Source organism: Ischnura elegans, chromosome 5 (genome assembly GCF_921293095.1).
Source record: "Ischnura elegans chromosome 5, ioIscEleg1.1, whole genome shotgun sequence".
Taxonomy (NCBI): domain Eukaryota; kingdom Metazoa; phylum Arthropoda; class Insecta; order Odonata; family Coenagrionidae; genus Ischnura; species Ischnura elegans.
Window position 1 is genome coordinate 44582087 of NC_060250.1, and position 14047 is coordinate 44596133.

Sequence of the window (14047 nt, forward strand, 5' to 3'; positions counted from 1 at the left end):
TACAAAATGAATTTCGAAGTCCCAAATGGTAAAGGAATACACTTACTAGTAATTTGGAAATTATTGCTGTGACCCATCGATACAGGAATTATAGCAGGGGCAGATTAGTACCGTTATTTTTGGAGATGCAGTCTATTTTTTCAGCAGCTCCTTGTTGGAGTGTGTGATTTTTCTTGCCACTGCATTACATATTGAAATCATATAAGTTGCCCTTCTTTTGTTGGAAAAGTACAGCTGCCTATTTGTGTCACTTTGTACTGTACTTGGGATTTTTATGTTCTGTCTGTATCCAGGTGTAACATGGGCCTACCCAGCAAGGGGCAGGAGGGGGCAGCTGCCCCCCCAGAAGCAAAAATTGCAAATGTCTTTGAGGAAAATAATATTTTTAAAGCAAATAATTTTAAAAACTAATAAAGAGCTGTTACAGTTTCCTTAAAATGTTGATTTAATTCACTTTTTCCATGCTTAAATCTTACCTACAACTTGAACAACCATGGCTTGCTTCTTCCAGTTTTGATCCTGAGTACGCCCTTGAGGTGTAACTATATGTTTTATTTTGGGTGTTTATGAAGGTTGGTCTCAATGAAAGATAACTTACACTGTTCATTTTCTAATGCTCTGCTCCACAAGAACTTAGCTGAGAAGTAACAATCGATTAAGAATTGCAGTATATCTTGGTGGTATGCAATTCCTCTCAGTGATAATAATGTCTGAGGTCGAAGATGATGAGTCTCATTTTAAGACCTGGTAATTTATTAAAGGTACTTGAGTGCTCAGAGACAGGACGATACCTCCACTGTAAAAACACTCAACAATCGCCCACCGAATCAAAGCTGCTCATCTTATAGCTCAACAATATGAATCTGCTCAGTTGGCAGTGTCCGGAGCATAAATGCTCATCTCGTATTCTCCAAAGTTTAAGGTGAGCGTTTATGCTCCGTACACTGCCAGCTGAGCGGATCTGTATTGTTGGGCTACTATAGATGAACAGATTTGATTTGGTGGGCGATTGTTGAGGCATCGAGGAAAAGTAGGAGTTGATAAATGGAATTCAAAATAAAAATTGCCTAATCAAACAGCTAATATTTGACTCTACAATGCATCACCAAATAGTGGTAAGTGTACATCCTAAATTCACCAACTCATTAAATAATTTTAAAGATTTCACATTCTTTCGTAAAGAAAAAGCTGACTCAACACTTATATTTACTTCTGATGAAAAATACTTTAAGTAATTCAGTAAACTGTGATGGGTTTGTTACTTTAGTTAATAACGATTTGAAAATTCGGCATAAGAAACTAAAAACATTAGTTTATACCCTTCATATAAAATACAGGGTTTACCATAATTATCTGACTATAGTCCCTCCTTTTTTCCCAAAAATGCCTGTGGTAAAAGTGAAGGGGGGACTATATTGACTATATTCAAACGCATTTTTTAAATTTTTTCCCAAAACTGAAGCCTCAAAATTAGGGGAGGGGGGACATTCAGAGGGGGACTATATTAGGAGAAATACGGTAATTGGTGGCTCTAACCATAGTTATAGTAAATAATTACATATAACTCGTATATTAACTATAGTGCTAACAAATTGGATCTTCTTATCAATATTTAAGTTCTTTAACTCACACAAATAGCTGAAAAGAAATAGAACCCGATTCATTTCTCACTTTATTCAAACAGATCATGGTTAAATAAGTTTGAAAAATTATGAAAAAAATGAAAATAACAGTACTGCTGGAAAGGGTTTGTTGAAATAAATTAAAGCGCAAATGTATCAAGAAATATTTCTTTCCCTGGGTTGGAATTGCCTAACATTAAGCTTGGCATTTTAAACTCTCCAAAAATACTCTGAAGAAAATTAAGTACCATGTGTATAATTACAGACTGTGTACAACAGAATAAAAAAGAATACATGAAAAGCATGGAAATGTTTATTTCTTAAATCGATTTTGATGACACTTATTTTTTTACCATTTGAAAAGGGAAATATCTGAATTAAAATAAAAACCACTACATAAAAAATACTTTGTCCATTGAAATTACTTGCAATCATATAATTTATGGTTATATGCCTTTTGATAAGCATAAAAATGCGCGAAGCACTTTGGGCAAAGAGACTGAAACTACTATCAAAGACTCCAAAATAATAGTCAGGGAATAATAATTATATTAGCTACCAAAACCAAATGGCACATGAAATCAGTGAAGAATAACATGCAGAAAAAAAACAAGAACAACAAAATGGAAATAGCATTAACAATTTTATATTATTAACAATTTGTACTTCAAAGCCTCACGGTTATGTACACTGTATATATTATCAATATTTTTCTTACACGAGTGAAAAAATACATTAAAAATGATAGACATTTGGAGGAAGAGTAGGTATTACATGAAAAAATATATTTCAACTAAAAAGTGTAATGCACTTCACATTCACCCAAAAATATACCATTGTGCTTAAAGCTTTGATATGTACCGAATTTTATGGCAAGTACCACAGGTCATTTCAGCTACAGTTCTTCGGCAATTTAATGCATACAGCAGACTAGATAAGCAGGGCACACAAAATAAATTCTGCGTAACTGAATCATAACCCATCCAAGGATAACATTGTCTTAACTGAACAATCACATATTATCACACCCATAAACAACAACGCTCATCTTTATTAAATATGATACATACAGACCAAGATGGAAATCAGTGAACATTTGTGGTGGAAAAGAAATGCATAACAAATGCTCAAATGAGAAAGACAGAGAACACTTCTAGAGTTTCAGTGGACAGTTGACACTGAACATTCACATACACATAACAAATGATTGCCATAGAAATGACAAAGGGCAATCGTCAATTTTTTCTTTATTTTGTTCGGCTGCCAAAGACATCACAATAACTGTATGAGCACAATACAAAGGTGTTACTTCTGCAAGTATACACATAAATATGGTAGGTTTCTCCCAAAGAGTTCACAAAAACAGTAATAATACTAAAAAATGGTAACAGAAACTCCATTAACTGGAGAGTTTTTTCCATACCTTTAAATTATTTAAATACCAAGGAATGGAAGCACACTAGATATTGCTCAAAGAGTTAACATTATGGTTTAATACAAAAATAGGTTCACAAAGTTATATTGCTTTGCTGTGTATCTCAATAACTCATACTACACTTTTGTTCTTAAACCATTTCATCATAGTTTACCCCACGATGAGGGTAGCATACATCATCTGGCACTGTATTCTTTTCCCAGTAGTACGCTAGGCTGGCGAGGACCACGATGAAAATGACGGAGAACCACTGTAATCTCTTTGTCCACTTCAGCTCTCCATGCATTCTTTTTTGAGCTTCTTTCAATTCATTTACCTATGTACAAAGTTTGAAAAAGAAATTAAGTGCCACATCTAGACACAAATTATATAATATGAATATAATTAATTCATGCTACTCGTCCATCAATTTTATAAATCTGAAGATCGTGATAGATTTTGAAAAATAAGAGAACCAAACTTTTTTGTTTTATAAACCATTCATTAAATCTCCAGCTATTTGAGGCAAAAATTGACTGCCTTTACCCCACCACATAAAATATAAAGTCGTCATGAACTCCTTCTGAGTGCATCACTCCTCGTCTTCAATACCTCGGCTCCTTGCAACTATCTCAAGTGGTTCGCTGTTGCTTATACTCTTGTGAGAAATTCCTTCCCTCAACTAGCTGTTCTCCCCAATAGGGTGGTTTCCTATTATGGTTTTATTGCCTAAATGGAAAGATTACTACTCCTGAAGTACGTTTTTCACGCTTTTAGATTTTTAAATGACGATATCTATTTTTTGTGATTAAATGATAAGTGAACATTTTCAAGCACGCGAAAATGCGACGGCTAAGTATGAATGCTGGGAAAACCCCATGTGACGTCATTCTGGTTCCCACAGCCGCAAGTAAGGTGACCTTGGGGCGAGGTTTTGAACCCTGATACGACGTAGGATGCTAGTAGGTAGCAGAGTACCATGCTAGCAGGCAGCGCTTGGCTTAAATAAGGATTATTAATACCTTATCAAACGCAGGAAACTTTCCGACCATAGGCAGTTTTAATAGGTGATTATTAAGACATGTTTCCCTGAGCTCTTTGCCTCATGCATGCATTGGTAATCTCAGACAATGTAAAACTCCTGACTGCTCGCATAGCATCTGGGCTGCTGTGACGTCACATGGAGTGGCATCGCATGGGCGCCAATCTGGTAGTGCTGTGCGAGAGTCTCGTCTCGGCGGTCGAGACAAGAATTTCATTTCTCGGCATTGTCAGGACGAGACTCTCGGCGCGGCGAGAGTCTCGCTTGGGTCGAAAGTCTTGACAAGAGTCGAGAAGTCTTGCCCCTTCGAGATTTCTCCACACCGGTCGAGACTCCCGGGCAAGGCAAGAATTTCCGAAGAATACCGCACTCAGTCAATGATAGAGTTTACTGGGGTATTTCTTACGACTTTTATGGGTTTATTCACATTATAAAAGTATTTTATTTAATGATTTACCCTCTGCATCCAATTTTTTTGAAGAGTGTGCACGATGTTAATAGAGTTCCCAACGAGGGATTTGGAAAAAAAATATTTCCTTTTCCTGACCTCAATATTTAATATAAAATTTGAATCTTGGAGTGTAGGTCTTTAAACTGAAATGTCAATTTTGCCGACGTTTCCGTTTATTTACAAACCATTATCAGGGCTTAAAATTAAATTGAAATAATTTTGATATATAGGCATGAAAGGTTTACATCAATGTTTCTTATTATAGTAATATAACAAAAAATTCACTTGTAAATGAACAAAAAAGAAGAGATCATAGTCTAAATCTATAGAATTTTATATATCTTTTTGCGATGCTTATTTGTGGTAACTAAGGTTCATGGTTACCTATCAATTTCGGTTAATTAAATAATAAAATATGCTTAAGTTGTCAATGATGATCTTATATTACAATCATTTTTAGTTTTGGAAATATATAAGATGTCTTAAAATAATCTTTTTGTTAAATTATTTTCAATGCCTAAAATAGAAATAGTTTTATTTTTTCGAGGAGCCGGGAGTCTCGACGGGTGTCTAGAAATCTCGAAGGGGCGAGACTTCTCGACTCTTGTCAAGACTCTCGACCCAGGCGAGACTCTCGCCGAGTCGAGAGTCTCGCACAGCCTTACAATCTGGCCTTTTTGAAATGAGGTTAAAATTGACCAATAACATTCGTCTAAAGTGGGATTTCTAAAACCAAATACTGTATATGTCTGAATATAGTCCCCCCTTTTTTTCAAAAAATGCCTGTGGTAAAAGTACAGGGGGGACTATATTCAAACGCATTTTTTTTACTTTTCCTGAAACTGAAGCCTCAAAATTAGGGGTGGGGGGACTATATTCAGAGGGGGACCCTATTCGGAGAAATACGGTAATTTGTATGTTATGAATACACTTATGGTGGGCAACGTATTGCAATCAATGCCTTTCATTTTCTTTGAAGGAAACTACCCTATTATAGCTACCAGCCTATGCGGGAGAGAAGCAAGAAATATTTCCCCCCCTAGCCTGGCCAAGAGTCTTGCAGGCACATTTATAGTGTGGAGTGGTTAAGAAACAATACAAAATAGGCAGTCAAAAAGGAATTTCCAGGAAGCACCCCCAACTGTGAGGGCTGGCCCATGAGATATAAGCCCTTTGATGATTCTTAGAGTGAGGGAGAGTGCCCAAGTATCTGGGTAGCAATAAAAATTTTGGGAAACTGCTGTAGATAGTTGAGAAATGGTCCAACATTTTATAATGCTTTTCCTGCAGTCAGCATGCAAACCGTATAAAAACATTCCCGCAGCCTAAGGGTTAAGAATGCAACCAGAACTGTTATCAACCCACCACCTTATGAAAAGTAGACGGCAAGTTTTGGGCCTTTCATTTTTACTTATAAGAGAATAGCGGAATGAATTTTCTTTTCATCTTCATTAACAATTCCTACCACATTCTTCTGATTGATTCTGAAATTGCAATTTTGGGTAAGAGTGAGTTACCTCATTACGAGATGATAGGGATTTACCATGTAATCTACAATCTTGCCTGCCATTACAGGGTTCACATGTACTTTCCATTTCCCAATTCTCTTACTTCATCCTAATTTCCAATCAGAAATTTCAAAATTTCCCTGACTTTATGTCAAGAGTAAAGCAGTTGTTAATAGACATTTGATGGAAAAATGCAGGAGGGTAAATTGTGAAATTTTTTCCTTTTCCTGACCTCTATATTTTATATTAAATTTGAATCTTGGAGTGTAGGTCTTTAAACTGAAATACATGTTTGGCCAACATTATTTTTGTTTTCTTAGTGTGAGCAGTAGCAGTAGGAATGATGTCAAGTGGTACCAAGTTGGCCCATGACACCCAGCCAGGACAGCAACAGAATGCCCACCTTGCAGCTCAAACGCAACCATTCTCAGTGTGTTCGAGTACAATTTTCATCTCTTTGCTACGTCTATAAAGTTTTTCCCTGACTATAACCTATATCATCTGACATTTCCATGACTTTCAGTCCTGTTTTTTATTTCCCTGATCTTAACGTGATTGTACTTCATTTCATATCCAGCCTTGTTAAGCCTTTTGAAACGGTGGAGCTCTCCTTAGTATGGCTGGTGGACTGAGCCCCAAGAGACTCTTACGCCCCTCTGTACGGAGCATTATTTCTGGATATTCGTTGAAAAGGGTCTTGCAGATAATCACGCACTGTTAGCACCAACCTTTTATGACCATTCTGCATTATCTCAGACACCGACGGTAGTTGGCACCCTCCTTTCGGCATTTATAACCCTACCAGCGGCATTGGCTTGCGATCAACTAATGCTTTGTTTATATGAATTAGCTACATGGATAATTGTTGCTTGCACGTTAATTGCAAACTTCGAATTGAATTCCTTGTTTTATTATGAGAATTGTCAAATTCTGAACGAAGCTCTACTATCAATATTAACAGATTTAAAGCATCAACAATTTCCATGTTGATGTTCTCTATGTAAATTCTGGCTCAGCCAATTTGACCACAAATGCCTATCTCTATCCTGATGAAAACATATGTATCTGCTAAGGGAGACCTGACCGTTTTTCTCTGGATTACTTGAAGAGACTTAATGGTGCCTCATACACAGCCATATTATCCAACAAGATATATATATTGAAACGATGGCACAATGAATAAAATTAAATGCCAGGAAATGCTAAGATAAGACAACAGATGGCAATATTACAACCGTAGTTTATTCTAGAAAATTTAAACTACCTATTACAACAGTTTGAATGAAAAATGGTTGCAAAGGCAATGTACAACTCACCCCTCTTAATATATTTGCCAGCTGCTTGTCAACGTCTGCAGAACTTGATGCCATTGTAGAAGATCCTGATCGTGCAGGAGAATCGGCAGGCCAGGAACCAGAACCAAGATTGCATCGCAGTGGGTGCTGCTCCACATTTTTACCATTGCATTGCTAAAGGAGAAGCAACACACATTCTTAGAAAATATTCTTATGCTTAGTGATAGGAAAAAAAACGATTAATTGGCAAAAAAATTATGAAGCGCAACATAGAAGGTAGAAATAAAATCAATACTTTCCATACATTAGAAAAAAAAATTTAAACATGTAACTGCTTCAAGTAAAACTCATTTTTTATGAAAAACATTATGTATACTAAAACACACACAATAAAAGTAGACTAATATATAAAAGCATAAGAGAAAAAGGAGAAATAACATAAGAATATGGACTTAAAGGTAGTTTATGAATCATACTCTTAATAATACTGCAAGATATGCAGCATATCAAAGGTGATATTTATGATACATAAGCAGGAATACACAGTCTAGACAGTGGGAACGAATCTCTTAGGACGGGCTCGCGGGATACACTCCTGGGGCAGGGACTGTATGCGATCAGCTTTTTTCCTCTGCCACCAGAAGGGGATGGACGGGAAGGAACAAGGAAAGGAGGCGCCGCTGCGATGAGAGCCTGACGACGCCTCCAGGGGAAGGACGGGAGGGGACGAGGAATCCTGCACCGTCACAAGGCGGGCAGGTCCTACCATCAGCGAAACCAAGCTTACGCAATTAATATGCTACCAATTTTAGTAGATTTTCCTATGAGGAAGAAAAATCTATCGATCAAATCGGTAGATACACAGTCTAGACAGTGGGTTTTGCAATGACTACTGTGGTCATTAGAAGCTATCAGGGGCCACTGCATTCCATGCATTGTTAAATTTTAAGCTTTCGACGCCATTGAATATCAGACATAGCAAATTAAGCGACAGACCTGGCTCGGTAAGAGTAGCCAATCACTGCTTAATAATGTACTTTACAATAGCCAGGAAAACCTCAGCTACAAAATTGTGTGCAAGAAAACTGTAGGCAAAAGCCTTTGGTGATGATTTCATTTTGTATAATTTTTATTTTAATAACTGCAGATGACAGTATTTTATGTAGTAGTATAATTAAAATTAATGATATTATCTTGAAAATATGAAATAAAATCATCAATTTCAAATGAAAACGGATGAGAGGGCATCAGCCATTTAGGAGAATCATTTTAATGAGGTTACTATGGAATGATGTACATTTGTTTCCCTAGCATTTTTCCGTAATCTCTTGCGTAACTGAAGGAGGCAAGTGATTCGATCAATTATTTTGAGGCTTAAAATAGTGTCTTGTTCCCTTTAAATGCATCTTTTCCCACTCGTAACCAGGCAGGAAGGATTTATAAAGGAGGCATATACTATGTACATCTAGGGAGGAAATATGTTACCAGTGTTATTTCACAGCAATATCCAAAATTATGCCGTTGCAGTTAAAACCAGAAAAAATAGATTGCAAATGTTTCCACCAAATATCAGTACAATCTTGTTTCATTTCCCAGTATTAATACCTTCCACAGTTCAGAAAGCTCTTGAGAGTCCAAGGAAGACGATTCAATGGGCAGACACATCACCAGGAATCGATCTCTAGAATATGCTGGTATCGGATAGCCATGCTGCAGGATGATGGTGATGTTTACTGTTGACCCAGCTGTTAATGTGCCTGTGCTAGGTCGCACACGGAATTTATCAGGAGTGGTAGTTTTGATCTGATTGAGTGGATGAAATGCAAACATTGAAAATAATTAGCAAAGTAAGTATCAGTATATAAAACTATGTAGATATCTAAGGTTGATCAGAAACTTTTACAGCCACCAAAAGGCCTCAAATGATGTTCAGGCACACCAATATCAATTAAAAGGACTCTACAGTGAACTTCTACAAATACATATGGGTTTATAGGATTACTTTTTGGCAAAACATGCAATTAAATGACCATCACTTATAGTCTCAAAGATGCAATTGATAGACTATCATACCCGCAATGGTTAAATTGGGATAAATTGTGACATGACCTCAGACGAGGTATCCTTGAATTTGAGATGTAGGCTTCAACACTTGTAGTGTGAATGGCATATGATGACATTGTAAAACAATCAAGATGATGGGTGATACATTAAAAATTCATTACATTTGACAAAGAGTATATCACACAATGACAATATAGATTTCGTTGGAGCAAGAAATTAAAGATCAATTTCTATTGTTAAATATAACCTGTTAGACCTTTGGAAACCAAATCAAAATATTGATTTAATGCTTGACATAGGTCTGAGTGAAAATATTATACTTCATAGACATTATAGCAATCGAATATTCAAGAAGTATAAGATATAGAATGTGAAATGAAAGACAAAACAGAGCAGCTGTTAGAAGAGACTAGCAATATCATTTTGAAACCAATTTGTTTCCTCACCTTGTATGAGATACATCCGTCGCTAATGTTGGTGAGCGTGATTGTCCCCATCAAATTAGAACCATCATTTACAAAGTTTAGGAAGTCACTTGGAGAAATACTGACCAAATTGGCTATAATGGAATGGAAAACTAGAGTAAGTCAGAGCTACATAATGTAGTAAAAAGAAATATCATGCAGCATCTAAATAGCCATGCCACAGTCTAACAACGTGAGAAATCATCTTACATCCTGAGTACATAGAATCAGAGGCTTTCATGTCATTTCTGGCATCTCCGCTCATGTCACTGTGTGAATTCTCAGCAAATGTCACCTTTTAGGAACCAAGAAAATAAATTAAGCAAATCAAATGGACTATACAAAAGAAATAGGAAAATAATGCTTTCACTACCAAATGCTTTTGAATTCGCTCATGTTATTGGATCACCAACCTTTTTCCTGGTATCATCGCCTCTACCAGATTTAGGTGGTGGTAACTGCTCTGACTCAAAAACAAATTCGTAATCATCTTTTCCACCCCAACACTTCAGTGCATTCTCAGGATCAACATACTCTTTCAGATTCGACTTATTCACAACTCTGAGCCTTTCAACTCCCTTAGCAGGAAGCATTGATTTGATTATCTTAAAAGCAGCTGTAATTAAAACGAGATTCCTTTCTTCTTAAAGAAATGAAGTTCACACAAATACTTGCATCGCAATCAAGTTAAATTTCACCTCTCTTACCATTCATAACCCAGGGCATTTCAAACACCAATATGAAATTAAGAAAATAGGGGTAATTTGTTTTAAACATTCCAATAAGATATTTAATTAAATCCATATCCAAATTAGATAGACCAGCATCAGCCATATCAAAGAATAATGTAACTTGGTCCCCTTTTGTGAGCCTGAAATAATAAGCGAGAAAACAAAATTAAATTTAAGCTGGGTGACCCCGAGGATCAATTTAAGTCAAACAAAAATAAAAAAAAAAATAAATAAAAACTTTCAGCAACAAACCTTTCCAATCGCTCAAACCAGTAAATAACATATTTCCTAAGACCTTCAGCATCACCGTGGTTCTTGGAATGCTTCTTAACTTTAAGAATTAACAATGGCTTGCCATCTTTATCTTTACTTCGGACAAATAAGACTCCACCTTCTAAAAAGTTCCTGTTAATTGAACTTTCAGTTATTTCTGAAATGAAAATTTTAACCTCATGAATTTGGGAACAGAGTTAATCACTTGCTAAATCTGATGGGGTAAGGTAAAAGAAATGGTGGAGCAGCTTTAAAATTAACTTATGGCAAAATGGCAAAGGAGAATTAGGGAAAAGAACTTAAGCAACCAGGGCTGTTACATTCAATCCATCCAAATAGACATTGAAATATGAATTTAGATGAAATACATGCACAATATTCGGAAGCTTCAGAAATGAACATGAAAAGCATATAACATCAAATCTTGGGATACTGAACATACAAATGATCACTAATTGAACGGTTTTCTCAACCCGCCAATGTTCCTCATTGCATAACCATCTAGAATCCAAAAAAATGCAGACCAGTGAAAAAGTAAAATGAATTAAAACTTCAAAATGAACTTATATGTTCAAAAAAGAAAAAAAAATCAATACAAATGCCGAAATAAAACTTTGCGAAAGGAAACGTTTGGAACCTAAAAGTGACAGATGAAAACATTGAGGCATTTCTTTTGTTGTAACTATGTGAGTGTTTTCTCCATAATGACGGCAATAAGGAAAAACTCCAATATATGGTACCACATAACAGTGAAAGCCAAAAAACAACATGTATTTAAGGTCTTACCCTATATTTCACCTCTAACTACATAAGATAACATGCAATTCACAAGCAAGCAGTAGCTTACAACTAAAAGATCACTACAAAAGGAAATAACATAAAAATACTCATACCATTGGCACCGACTCTATTTCTCCAATCTACCGATTCCCACAACATATCTAATGTCTCTTTCATGTCACAATCATTGTGCGTAAGGAAACGTCTAAGCCAAGCATCTCCGTTCTTTATTTTAGCAAGATCAGCTGGGTGAACACCACCTTGAAAATACTTGCAATTAGATTAGTGACACCAAAATGAGTAAAAGAATTTAAATGGAGCATCACTTACCAGATTCTGGAGTCTGCTGCTCTAATTTCTGAAGAAACTTAGTTCGAAGTTCCTGTATTTGCTGTGCAGTCGGCTCCATTGCTGATAGCTTAAATTCTTATAGAGGTTTTGTGCAGCTTAACTATTTCCCAATGTAGAAGTTATCCTCGGTGTATAAGGGACACACACTAATTGCCGAAACACATTCACAGATTCAATATAAAAAAGGAGCACAGTATCATACAAGTAAGTCCAATTTCTTAATCTAATTGCGGTATTCCATCACACGGAACGGTATCAACAAGAATCGAAGGAAGACCTAAGCGCAGTGATAAGCCTCACACCAAAAGATGGGGTAAGATAGGTACACAGGGCACATAAGCTCATTTCGAAAGAAGTGAATACAGGCATTGAATTAGGTTTTCCACGCTTACATTTACGCTGACCACAATTCAAGTAAAACAACACTAAGCGCGAACCCGGAATAATTACTCGGCAATTCTGCGAAAGACCTTGCCCTGGCTACGCAGTGTGGCAGTCTTTTTTTATCAACACAATCTCCGTATAAGTGCTAATTAACATTAATAGAGAGAAACATTTTGCAAACGCGATATAGTATGTTTGAATTATAAGCAAAAGTTACTATCTATTACTTGTGGAGATATTGATCTGAGTTTTTATAGAACAAATCAGTCATGAACTTCTTCACCGTCAACTGAATTTCTCATAACAGCTTCTTTATATTGCCGCTAATTCAAATGCGTAAGGATTAGTGCACGGTATTATTTCATCGCGTTTGCTATTGTATCGTATTTTAACTTGAGATTTCATTAAACTATCAAAGAATTACAGTAATTTATAGGTAATACCTTGCATTATCTTAAGAATTGTCCCAAATGAATATATTTTTTGGCAAAGTTTTATAAATGGATGCAGCGCCTGGTGTAGACAGCCAACAAATTACTAGCGAAATCATTGATTGCTAATGAACATGCATCATGAAATCTATAGACGACATCCAATAAAACAAGTATCATGGAGTAGATAAGGCAACCTCGCAAGACCACTCATCTCTCTGCTTCTCTACCCTAAAAATTACGCCCCCATGCGTTCCATTGCACGCAAGTAACAAAGGGATCCCCAAACAATTTTTCACAAGAAAACTGGAATATACAGTAAATTTAACAAAAAAATCATTGTAAATATTGATAACTTTTTCAGAGAATAAAATTATGGCTTTTAACCCTTTCAGTACATCAATCTGATAAAATATACTATATTAGTCCAAAAGTAAGGAAATATTTAACCATACCGGGGAAAGGAAGCAGCGTATTATGAGTCAATTTTTTCCCTTGCATTCATAATTCCATTAATTCTGCTATGGATATTTAATAGAAATGAATATTTCGGTGGTTGAGTATATCTCTTGCACATTGATTTACCTTTAAGCCTTGTATTGGAAAAGGAAGTTGATTGATTTTCATTTTTATGAGACAAAAATAAATTGAATCACCCGTAGTAGTCAAATTTTACTCCATACTGTTACAATATATATGTTTTGTACTTGCCCAATGTAGGTGCCGAACCTAATGGCCTATTTCTTATTAAGTCCAGTGCCGATATCCTCTTCTGTCAAGTGCCGTGCCTGGTATCGTGTCGCGGTGGATGATACGAAAAAATCGCAAGAAGAAAAGCTTCCCTCCCACCGTCCACACAATGTGTTCTGATTACGTAATCAAAAGTATTTACGTATTTTTCCAAAAAACCTGTTTCATGCAGTCAACGTATATCTTCACAAAATATTGCTCTAATTTTATCATTTGAACACACGCAGATAAAGCTTAAACATAAAACCTCTTCTTTAGATGTTTCCGTCAGTCAGTAAATCAACTTTACAACGTAAGGTAATTTTTCAAGCGAGGCTTTAGCGCCCGAAAATAACAATGAAAGTTTTGTGTTTATTGAATTTAAAAAATATTATTTCCCATAAATGAGCAGACATACTAGGTAAATGATAGAACATAAAAATACTTCGTAAATATAAAATCGAGGGGAGATCAATTTAAGGATTGATGACTGATGATGGTGGCCTAG

At 36.0% G+C, this 14047-nt stretch overlaps 1 protein-coding gene across 2 annotated transcripts; it reads right to left on the reverse strand.

The window, feature by feature from the left end:
• Positions 1 to 2252: 2252 nt before the first annotated feature.
• LOC124158791 (motile sperm domain-containing protein 2-like) lies at positions 2253 to 12496 on the reverse strand. Of its 2 annotated transcripts, XM_046534107.1 has the most exons (11): positions 12388 to 12491; positions 11975 to 12141; positions 11758 to 11904; positions 10844 to 11021; positions 10568 to 10731; positions 10274 to 10476; positions 10071 to 10155; positions 9843 to 9955; positions 8938 to 9135; positions 7354 to 7506; positions 2253 to 3373 (listed from the first exon to the last, which is right to left on the reverse strand). In XM_046534107.1, exons 2-11 carry the CDS (start codon positions 12051 to 12053, stop codon positions 3188 to 3190), a joined length of 1506 nt encoding a protein of 501 aa, XP_046390063.1. In that variant the 5' UTR covers positions 12054 to 12141; positions 12388 to 12491; the 3' UTR covers positions 2253 to 3187. The 2 variants fall into 2 exon arrangements, with proteins under 2 accessions (XP_046390063.1, XP_046390062.1); XM_046534106.1 differs by having other exon boundaries at positions 11975 to 12496.
• Between the last annotated feature and the right edge of the window lie 1551 nt (positions 12497 to 14047).

Coding starts and splice junctions, on each gene's coding strand:
- LOC124158791 (XM_046534106.1), bottom strand. CDS start 12,053: ATGGAGCCGACTGCACAGCAAATACAGGAACTTCGAACTAAGTTTCTT. Junction 10,732..10,843: donor TGGTTTGAGCGATTGGAAAG/GTTTGTTGCTGA, acceptor TTATTATTTCAG/GCTCACAAAAGGGGACCAAG. Junction 7,507..8,937: donor AGCTTTCTGAACTGTGGAAG/GTATTAATACTG, acceptor CTTCTCCTTTAG/CAATGCAATGGTAAAAATGT.